Source organism: Mus pahari, chromosome 1 (assembly GCF_900095145.1).
Source record: "Mus pahari chromosome 1, PAHARI_EIJ_v1.1, whole genome shotgun sequence".
NCBI lineage: Eukaryota > Metazoa > Chordata > Mammalia > Rodentia > Muridae > Mus > Mus pahari.
Window position 1 is genome coordinate 75,083,466 of NC_034590.1, and position 12,027 is coordinate 75,095,492.

At 37.7% G+C, this 12,027-nt stretch overlaps 1 protein-coding gene across 1 annotated transcript; it reads left to right on the forward strand.

Annotated features, from left to right (window-relative positions):
• Positions 1-2,579: 2,579 nt before the first annotated feature.
• LOC110337181 (putative olfactory receptor 52P1) lies at positions 2,580-3,570 on the forward strand. The gene has a single exon (XM_021219941.1). The coding sequence runs from the start codon at positions 2,580-2,582 to the stop codon at positions 3,567-3,569; it is 990 nt and encodes a 329-aa protein (XP_021075600.1). The 3' UTR covers position 3,570.
• Positions 3,571-12,027: the final 8,457 nt, after the last annotated feature.

The window sequence follows — 12,027 nt, forward strand, 5'->3', positions numbered from 1 at the left end:
GGCCCTGTGAAAGGCTAGTTTGGGGTTTCCTAGAAAGAAAGAGCTACAAGGCCCATAAGAACTCCTAAGTTATGTTAAGTTAGGACCTCTAGTTCAATGATACATGGTAACCTGAATTTCTCCAGCTTCTACAGGAAATCAAGTAATAAAGCATAGAGTCAGAGAGCTACTGGGAAGGAGGAAGTGCTAGGAATTTCATACTGAATGTGGGTGAGTGCCTTTGAGAAAAGACTGAAAGTCAAGCATGTATGTAGTAGAGACTTAGTATTGCACAGGACTGCTGGGCTTCCGCGGTCTGATTCTAAGTCTGTGATCTCTACTGAGCAGAGAACCACATTAGCTCAGGAGGCAATTATAGGCCACATACACTATAGCTGAATATATTCAGTTTGTTCAAGTGCACTTGGGGAAGTTGTTTTCCAATATCCCAATCAGATGCTAAAAGACATACAGGAAAATCTGAAAAAGGTATTTTTTTTCACAAATGTTTCCCTGACAATAGGACAAATTACATTGATTATAGTAAATAGCATTTATTAAACAACTTATATGGGCCATAGAGTTCAGTAAGTACTTTTATTTAAATTCTTATAATCTTGCAGCTTATGATTATTTCTATGTTATGGATGAGGAAGTTATAAAGTTCCAAAGAAAAACATTGATGCTACTAATGAGAGATAAATACAAAGATTTATCCCCAGTGAATTTTAATACATAGCACTGCATGAGATGTGATACATACTTTTGTTGGAATATAACCAAGCAATGTCTAGAAAGTGCATCAATAAGGGATGTCTATTTGATCAATTTCCAAAACATCTTTGATGTGCATCTCTTTAGAGAAAACAAGTACCTGGGTCAAAGGGATTGGGCACATAGATCTTTGCTCACCTTGCCTGCAAGGCACAACCTCATACACCAGTGTGCTTACAGCCCTTTACAAACTGCTAGAAGCCAACATTAGCTCTCTCTCCTCTGAGTCATGTGCTTTGTTGACAACGATCATTAATTTGAATAGCCTTATCATCAAGCTCTATTTCTTTTGGAAATCTCTGTTTTTGAGAACAATTAAAATATATCAATACCTGATCTTGTTTACCCACATGATTGAGCTTCTTGACCTACTTTAGTTTTTCTTATAGCTCTTTTTATTGTAGCAAAGGAACAGCTGTGTATTAGGGAAATCTCTTCTGATAACTTGCTTTTCCAATGACTATAACCAAGTAGCCAGTCCATTAAAGATCAGGAGAGTTTATGTACACCTTTTAACATCAACTTGAGTTAGCATTGTAGCAGAGAAGTGATTCCCTCCTGATGAGTTGTCTTTAGCTACCCACATATCCTGGTCCTTTTGAAATGATTTCTGTGTCATCTCCAGTGTCTAGAATAGGGACAGTTAAATACAGTATTGCAAATTGCGATTGAATAAGAACACTTAGACTTCTAGGCAGAGAGCTTCTTGTTCTTTTGTGAAAACTGTCAGGCAAAATGATTTTCACAAAGATGGGCCATTGTTGTCCAGGTACAGATTAAGTTAATTTTAGAAAATCACTTCTCACCATTATGGAATAATGAAAATGGTAGGATTTGATGACATTTTTCTTTCAAGTGATCATGTACTGTAGCTAGAGTAACAGTAGAGATTTGATGGAGGAAGGATAGAGGTGAAATTTTCCTTTCAGAAATACAATGGAGTTTAAAAGAGCTTCACTATATACAGGAGAAAGAGAAGCACCTCCTGATGAGAGTAGAGCAGTTAAGAGTTTAAATTTCTGTGAACATTTACTGTAATGTCGAGTTACAAATAAACAAGAGAATCAGTTAAAATATACTGAATCTTTGAATATTTAGCATAAGCTAACATAGAGACAATTACATAACCTTTTGCCTTATTTTTCTGATCATTTTTATATTTCATTGGAAATTATAAAAACTAAATGGGCAATGTAAATGTGACTATATAAAAATCTATCTATCTATCTATCTATCTATCTATCATCTATCTATCTGTGTTAATATGTGTTCAAGCAAAAACATATATGCATTTACAAACACAAATGTTCATGGATTAATGAAGAGAGTGCCAACCACTGATGAAACTTGAAAACTAACAAAAATCAGATCCCAAATTAGGAACTGTTTTTAACTTATATATGAAAAATGGTGTCCATCTTGACCATTGAGCTCTGTTTTTAGGACTGATGGCTCCAAATTAACGTTTTCGTATACTGCGTGAGTACTCAGCTCCTAGAGTAAGGTGTGTACTTCTTTCCTTGAAAACAAGAACCATAAGCTAGGCTGAAATTGTAGGTCACTTAAATACTTACTCAAACTTTATTGTAGTTGCTTATTCTGTTACAGAGTAATATATTATGCATTATGCACATATTTTCACATGTAATTCCCTGATTCTAGGAAATAAATATTATAATTATGATTAATATGACTGTTATTTTAAGAATAATCGTTTTCCAAACGTTCTGTAGCTAGTGAAAGTTATTGTGATCTCATTTATTTATCTATCCTATGCAGTCTTTCCAGGTAATATGACATGGTGTGGGATTTTCTGACCAGAGACGATGTCCAGCACGGTAGGCCAGATCATGGAGTCTCCTAACCACACGGACTTGGACTCTTCTAGCTTCTTTCTCTTGGGCATCCCAGGTCTAGAGCAATTCCATATGTGGCTCTCACTTCCAGTGTGCTGTCTGGGCACTGCCACAATTGTGGGCAATATAACCATCCTGGTCGTTGTTGCCACAGAGCCAGCCTTGCACAAACCTGTCTACCTCTTCCTGTGCATGCTCTCAACCATTGATTTGGCTGCTTCCTTCTCCACAGTACCGAAGTTACTGGCTATTCTCTGGTGTGGAGCTGGACATATCTCTACCTCCGCCTGCCTGGCACAGATGTTTTTCATTCATGCCTTTTGCATGATGGAGTCCACAGTGCTGTTGGCCATGGCCTTTGATCGCTATGTGGCCATCTGCCACCCACTCCGCTACTCTACCATCCTCACTGACACCATCATTGCTCGCATTGGGGTAGTAGCTATGATGAGAGGCTCTCTACTCATGCTTCCATGCCCCTTCCTCATTGGTCGTCTGAGCTTCTGCCGAAGCCACGTGATCCCACACACATACTGTGAGCATATGGCTGTGGTGAAGCTGGCCTGTGGAGACACCAGACCTAATCGTGTGTATGGGCTGACAGCCGCACTGTTGGTCATTGGAGTTGATTTATTCTGCATTGGTCTTTCCTATGCCCTCATTGCACAAGCTGTTTTTCGGCTCTCATCCCAGGAAGCCCGGTCCAAAGCCTTAGGTACCTGTGGCTCCCATGTCTGTGTCATCCTTATCTCTTACACACCAGCCCTCTTCTCCTTTTTCACACACCGCTTTGGCCACCATGTCCCACTCCACATTCATATTCTTTTGGCTAATGTCTACCTGCTTTTCCCACCGGCTCTTAACCCTGTGGTATATGGAGTAAAGACCAGGGAGATTCGTGAAAGGGTCGCCAAGGTATTTCAGTGGGGAGAGGGAACTAGGCTCAAGATATCTAAGTAATTATGGAATATAGTATAGAGTGCAAAAAATTACACACACACACACACACACACACACACACACACACAGTTTTTCAAGATTAAGAAACTCTCAGTATTTGAAACTGGAAAAATATTTTAATGCTAGGATAAGATCCTCTGAAAAACTTCTGTTCATTTATAATAACCATAAATCATGGAAGAGGGGAATGTTTTTCATGCTTCTCTTTGATCTGGAGAAGTGCAACTGTAATACTCTTCCATCTGGATAGCAACTAAACACAGGAAAAACTTTCTCTGTGCTGAAAAGGCCTACTCAGTCCAGAAGACCTCTGCATAGCCATGTGGTCCCCACACTTTCTGGACTTCTCCTGGCTTCCCAAGAATGAATTCCAAATTCACAACATTTGGAAGGATCAGAAGATAGGACAACTGAGTCACAGCTAAAGAACAGCAAGGAAATTCTTACGGTTTTTTTTTTTTTTTTTTTTTCACAAATCCTGTCATTAACAGTAACTCAAGCCTGGAAGGGAGATGTGACTTGCCAATAAATACAATGAGTGAGCAGCTGTACAGAACTCGAACTGAGAATACTTTAACATAAAACCTTTAAAACCTGAATGGATGAGAGTACTGGAGAGGTCAGGATGGACCTTCATTTCTAACATCGTTATCTATCTCACACAGGGAACCACTATATAATTAAATGCTCTTAGATATTACTCATGATAATATGTACTTATATTTCAGATTACTTATATATTATCACTAGGAGTAACTTTGCAAAGTGATTGACTTTATCTTCTGAACTTGGAAAAAAAATAGCCACATACCCAAACAAACCAGTTTGCTATTTTTTTCACCCAATATTTATTAACCAGTTTCTCTTTTATAAGGAAAAATAGACAAGTTCAATCTTAGCTAACTGTATGTAGTAAGAGGTTCTTTATAAAAATTTCTTTTGTGATATTTTTATGTGTGGGAGATGAATCTGCATTTATTTCCATGCATCCCCTATGTGCATTGTTTGTGGATGCTAGAATTGGGCATCAGATTCCCTGCGACTGGAGTTAGAGATGGTTATAAGCACACTATATATGTTAGGGACTGAGCCCAGGTTCTGTGCAAGACCATAAAGCTCTTAAGCGCCAAGCCACCTCGCCAGCCCCTGGTAAAAGGTTCTTAACCGCATCAGTGAAACTAGGATTGGAAACTGGTCACTAGATACACAAAGACTTGGTGGGTCTCCAAGAACAGTAACTTCAAATGGTTGGTGGGTTACATGCCACTAAGAATAATAACCTTTAAACTGAGTCATTTGATGGGAGACATTTTTTGCTTGTCATCCTGTTGTCCTATGTAGATGGCACATAAGACTCCTTGACATTTATAGATTCCCATGTCCTCAGAAATCATCAGTTATGAGAGATAGAAAAAAAAGACCTATTTATTGAAATATCGTATGTTCGAGAAAATAAATATTGCTATTTTGGTTCTCCAGGCCAGCAGATAAAATGGTCTGCACATATTTTAATTTAATAGCCACTTTAGGGAAAGAGAAACATTATACTAGTCAATGGTAAGGCCAGACAATACATGGACTGCCAGGGATTTCCGTTTTCCATTTAGTCCTGGAACTGAGATAACCTTAACATATTTTTTTAGGAATTGGATCCTGTTCCAGCTTGGTATAGTGGTATAGGAATCTAATCCCAGCACTTGAGAAATGGAGGCAGTAAAATCACAAGTTCAAGACCAGCTTGTGCTATATAGCAATACCCTGTCTCAATCTCTACAAATATACAATTCAAAATATGCTACTTCTTCAACTGAGTAAGCTTTTCATTCTCCAAATTGGCAGTTTTCTTGCCCTTAAGTCCCCAACCCAACTTCTCCAACCCTGAGGCTACCCTGTGCTCTGTGTCTCAGGTTCTGGACCTAGGGCCTTGCAACACTTAACTCCTGAAAGTGCACAGATCAGCAGTCCCACTTGCTCATGACTTCTCATTATAACAGGTTTCTCAGCACTCTGTGTTTGTGGTTTTACTACTGGTATGTTTTATAATGATGCTTTTTAAATCATACTCAGCTACCTTCTACATACCCTTCTCCACTCTTAAGGTCCATACTAATTTCTGTCCCAAGAGTTAAATAAAATGTGTCCCGGCCTGCAGGACACTTTATTCCATGGTCCTTGAGGGGGATCACAAACCTAGAGACAAATAGGAATAAAGAAAGAGACAGAGACCATGCATGCTTGTCATAGTCTCATTTACTAAGGGGAAATGCTCAGGTTATATACGATACAGCAAGGAAGCTTAGTGGGGGGGGGTAATTGGGAGTGTGAAACTTTTGTGATTTATCTCAGTTCCTTGGTGTCACTGCTCCGGAACATCAGCTAGTTTCAAAGTCTGGTTTCTTCTAACAGCCCAAGGTGACAGCTCCAGGCAGCTCCGGAATGTGAGAAGACTCCCTCAGTCCTTGATGTTTGCTTAGGGCTGGAATCCTGCTGGTTCCAACCAAATGGCCTTGCAGAGAGAGGAGGCAACTGGCNCCAAACAAAGAACTATATGGCTTTTAGCTGCATGCTGTAAAATGCCTGGGCTGTGAGATGCCTGGGATGTAAGATGCCTGGGTTTTCTCAACCTGGTCTCCAACAAAAATGATTCCAAAACTCTAGCTATATATGTAGCAGAGGATTGCCTTATTTGCATCAGTAGGAGGGCAGGCCTTTGGTCCTGTGGAGGCTTGATGCTCCAGTGTAGGGAGATGCTAGAGGAATAAGGCAGGAGAAGGTGGGTGGGGGAGCACTCTCTCATAGGCAAAGGGGAGGGATGGGATGGGGGTTTTGTGGAGTGGAGTTTGTGAAGGGGGACATTTGAAATGTAAATAAATAAAATAAACAATAAAAAGTTCCAATTTTTTATACAAACTCTTGACATCTATAGCCTTTACTACTTCTCTTTTTGCTGTATTCATTTCTTCTTATGTCCTTTTATTTCAAGAAGGCCTAGAATGCACTGGTGGAAGCACATCCTGTCATCTACTGCTATTCCTTGGTACTTTTTCTTTATAACTCATTCCTCCAATTTCCCTTTGCTTTAGTCTCCCCCCCCTCAATAGAGATCAAGCTTAGTATTAAACCTTTCCGTAACCAAGCAAGCATTTTGCCACTGAGTTATAGTCTTTGCTTATAACCAGTCTTTTAAAAATTGAACATAGACTCTTCTCTCATAATTCCAATTGCAGTTTCCTTTCCCTCCATTCCTCATAGCTACCCTCGTTCCACCCCTCTCCGTTTCCTCTCTAGAAAAGAACAGACCCCCTCCACCTCCCCTTTTCTGAGGAGGTAGGATGGAAGATGGAGAAAGGGGTGCTGAGAGGGAGGGTCTGGGAGAAGAGAAGGGAAGGAAAGCTGCAATAAAGATGTAATGTAAATTAATAAATAAATTAAAATCCAATTATTATTCAAAACAAGAGTAAAAGAAATAGCCGAACAAAACAGGTCTCCAGGAGACAACAGTCAAACAGGACAAAACAAGATAAAGTATGACAGGGCAAAAGCTCCCCAAGTCAAAGCTGAACAAGGCAATCTAATAGGAGAGAAAAAGTCTCAAGAGCCGGCAAAGGAGTGATACATCCATTCCCACTGCTAGGAGTTCCACAAAAGCACCAAGCTGATAGTCCCACAAAAAACCAAGCCAAAAGCCAGAACATATATGCAAAGGCCTGGTGCAGACCCATGGAGGACCCATGCTTGCCACTTCAGTCTGTGAGCCTATGTGAACCCTGCTTTGTTGATTTGGTGGGCCATATTCTCCTGGTATCCTACATTTCCTCTGACCCCTACAAATCTTTCCTTCCCTTTCTCCCAGGGGTTCTCTGATCTCCAAAGGGAAGATCTGAGGGAGACCTCCAATGTATTCTCTCTCTCTCTCTCTCTCTCTCTCTCTCTCTCTCTCTCTCTCTCTCTCTCTCTCTCTCTCTTTCTCTCTCTCTCTCTCCAATGTCTGACTGTGAGTCTCTGCACCTGCTCCTATTTGTTGCTGAGGAAGCCTCTCTGATGACAGCTGGACAAAGCACCCATCCATACACTCAAGGAAGAGTGGGGCCCCTTGAGCTTTTCTTCACTCTATGATGGAAGGTTGACAGACCCAATCTTGTGTAGTTTATCATTGGAGCTCCAGGTACAAGGGCATGTCCTGAACAGAAGGCAACATTCTACAAGATTTCACCCTTTCTCCATCTGTTAACTTGTTTTGGGCCCCTCTTCTGAGATGTTTAAATCTTGCATGAAATGACATAGATACCAAGTTCTTGGCTGAACACTCAATAGTCATTTATTCTTAGCACCTTATCTAGATATGAACCTCCCTAGTAACCACTGTCCACTTCATAAAGAAGCCTCTCTAGCCAGAGCATACATAGGCACTAATCCATGAGCATAAACATAAATATTTAGAAGACAAATTGACAGCCCTAACATGTCAACAGAGCAATACAATGGCAGTAGCTTTTCTACCAAGGGTATGTCCTCTTCAGTCACAGGCTTTTGACCAGTCTTTAGTACCAAATATCAGTTNGCTCCTGTGGAGACAGCCTTGAAGTCAATCAGAAAATGGTTGGTTTGCCCCTAAACAGCCATGCCACTATTCCACTGGTGGGTTCTTGCTGCTTGACTGGTTGGTAAAAGAGCATTCAGAGTGCACAGTTAAACAAGATAGTTGATGACAACTCTCCCTCAGCAGCCTTTGTAACACCTTTTGACATTGTGAATACCAACCTTTGGGGAGGAACCTTCTAGTTCATTTCAGCTTTCTTTTGCTATGTCCTGCAGCCAATGCATTATTACCATTCATTTTTACTTGAGTGTACTAAAACATTTTTGATACTAATTATTTTTAAATTCTTGACTCTTGCTTCTTCTGTTACAAACTAGTTTCAACCATAAGTTGACAATTGTAAAACTACTGTCACCAGTAACCATTTCTACCTATGTCCTTACAGTGTAATATAGGTCCTAGTTTTTAATTGTTGGCCTCATTTCCTGAGCAACTGGAGTACTATGAAGAAAGTTCTTGCCTATGTTTATACCTTAAAGTGTTTGGGTTTTTTTTGGGGGGGGGGTCTGGTTTCTTCTAGAAATTTCAGAGACTTAGGTTTTTCAACAAAGTCTTTAATCCATTTTGGATCTGAGCAATTCCTCTACAAGTAGATCTTTAATTTGGTCAGACCCATTTACTGAAGAGGCTGTATTTTGTCCAATATATATTCATGACACAAGTGGCTGTAGCTATGTAGAGTTTAGTTTTGGATTTTTCTTCTATTGCTCTTGTCTATGTGTCTATTTTTGTGTCTCACTGGGTAATTTTACATTAAGGCATTTATACACATCTTGACATTTTTGTATTTTATTTCTTTTACTTTTAATGGTATGTTCCCTTATCCTCACTAGAAAACAATTTTTAGGAGAATGGAATTCATGTATTTAGTGATCACTTTATGCATGTCACACTAGAAACTTTGCTTTTGAATGAATGCTTTCTTTTGAAAACTATTTTAAAAGGCTTTCTAATCACATATTTTATAGCCCTTTAAATTTTTATGCTTAAGAATGACTAAGAAGTTCCTACCTACTGTAGGATCATTTCAGTTCCCTGAAGCAAAATGTTATTTCTATTTATGTAAGGTGTCAGGTTACATTAATAGAAAACACATCGCTGAATTAATCTCCTTGTTACACTTTAGGGATTTAACACCATAGGAATTCAGCTTTCCCTACTGGTCATTCTCCCTCATGCCTCTAATGGGGACCTATTATCTTTAAGTTCTTGAGGTGGTAATATTTCCCATAAATTCTTTAAGTCTGTATTCCATGATTTCCACCCCACACTCACATGAAAATACATCCTCCTCTCATGTAAAAAAAAATTACCAAAATACTGTGTTTCTCAATGGGAAACTCTTTCTGTTGCTAAGACTCCAAGCTGTGAAGTTCTGCTCATAACGACAGTAAGTTATCACACTTTGTTCAGTCTTATTGGTTAATTCTTCCAGCATATGGTTTTTTGTTCCAAATTTAATGTTGTTCTGCTACTTCTGGCAAAAAGCAAGCAATACTTTTTGCTACCATAATAGGAGACAGAGGTTTGTAAAGCTTTTGAGAAAAGGTCTAAGAGCAAATTTAGAAAAAAACCAGACTAGTATGGAACAGCAGAAGATATTTTCAGAAAAAAAAAAAAAAACTAACCTCCATGTTATTTTCAATATTTACATTATCAAACATTTTTGATGGAAGAAACATATTTTATGTTATTTAGAATTTCATTGTTAAAATGTTAAAAAATGTTTTTTTTCCCTATGAGTTCAAACTCACTTCTAGTCTTAATTGAATAGCAGAAATATCAAGTAGGGGAGCATGTTAAAAAAAAATGATGAAAATTGAATTATTCAGCCTAATGGTAGAAATTCTGGAGTTTGTGACAACACAAGTAGAATCAGAGTCCATTATGTTAAATGAAATAATTCCTACATAGGAAGCTGATACCAAATGATATCTCTCGGGTGTAGTACAAAATCATTTTTCTCAGAGAAGGGGATGGCAGTTGCCATAGTGTGCACTGGAAGGAGGAAGGATGGTGGACAAGGAAGGAAACTCTCAGGTTGGCGGTAGGAATAGTCTTGTCTTTTAAGATCAATTGCATAGAATCCTGAATAGAGCTGGATATTAAGATCTGTACATTTCAATATTGCTAACAAAATACATCTCTATAAAATATATGCATAGATACATATTCATATATAAAATATGCATAAAATATTTTAGATGAAGGAAACATTATTGATATAAACATTTGATTTAATAATTCCATATAATATTAAAAATTAAAATACCACATATAAAAATAAGTAAGTAAATAAAATGTATATCTTTAAAAATAAATAAATGAGAATCTATCAAATGAGAGGCTGTGTGATTTGAGGTGGAAAGAATGAATGAGGATCTTAGAGTAATGCCAACTTTTGTGCACACACACGTCTTACAGTTTCAAACTCTCAAGATGTGCGGATACTATGCTGAGCGTCTTTGAAATACTCATCTAAGATCTCAGTAAAACCAGCCTATCTCTAAGCTTCTTTGCATTTCTCATTCATTAAATTATGGTGTGCTTACACTGAGATTATCCAACTGGTCATGTTGGATTTATCATAATGAGCCGCTGGGAACTATATGCTTATTGAAATACAGAAACTTTGAGAAATATCTGAAGAAAAACTATCTTGTTAATAATTGTTTTTTGGAGCTAATGAGATAGATCTATAGGTAAAGGTGCTAGCAAGTACCCTGATGACCCCAAGTTGATCTCCAGAAACCAAAAATGAAGGATTGACTCCTGAAGGCTGTATTTTAACCTCCACACATGAACTGTGTCAATCGTGTGCCCCAACCACACATACATTATACACACACAAAATATTCAAGTGCAAAAATATTCACAACAAATAATTGTTTCTTATTGGTAATACTATAGGGAAATTATTTTCTTCAATCTCTTTATTCTGTCTTTAAAATTACTGTATCAAGAATAAACCTATACTTAGTATAACTAAGTTGCTAACATCCCACTTTAAAGTACCAAAGTTTTAAAACTTTAGTACAGAGGGAGAAAGAGAGGCAGAGAGAGACACAGAGAGACAGAGATAAAAAGGAAGAGAGAGAGAGAGAGAGAGAGAGAGAGAGAGAGAGAGAGAGAGAGAGAGAGAGGCTGTTTTTTTTTCACTCATGTGATGGGCCAAGAAAATAAAGGCTATGACAAACAATAGAATTTGAAGGTGTATGAGTCTAATTTTACCAGGATTCTGAACATATTCCATACCTTCTTCAGAATGATAGATGTGACTTGTCCGTGATATAGGGTATGATTTTTGTTCCATAGTTATGAAGATTCCATTTTATAGGAAAAGCCTCTGAAATCTGTGTACAATAATGTATATAATATGCACTGTGCACTTGAGGATCTGAGGATATATCTCATATTAAGTATGACTGATACAATAAAAAGCATCATTCTGTGTGCCTAAATTCTGTCTTTATAGATCCACTAAGACTCAAGTAACTAAAATTTATAAGATCACTAGATAGCTAGTTAAGATAAAAATGTTGCTATGGTCATTGAGCATTGCTTAATTCTTTTGCAGTCTCTTCAAGTGTGTTTGTATACTACATATAACATATATGTGTATATATATTATAATAATATAGTAATATAGTATATATACTATATTACATATAGTATATTATAATATATTATATATATATATATATATATATATATACTATGTAAAGTATATACTAAATGCTATGTTTAGTATATAAAGTATACTATAAAATAAAATATACTCTTCCCCTAAACTTCAGCATAGTTTATTTCTTGAACCTTTATATGTTTATGATAATACTTTTGATAAATGGATATATA

Excerpts from the sequence above, each read along its gene's own strand:
- LOC110337181 (XM_021219941.1), top strand. The coding sequence starts at position 2,580 with ATGTCCAGCACGGTAGGCCAGATCATGGAGTCTCCTAACCACACGGAC.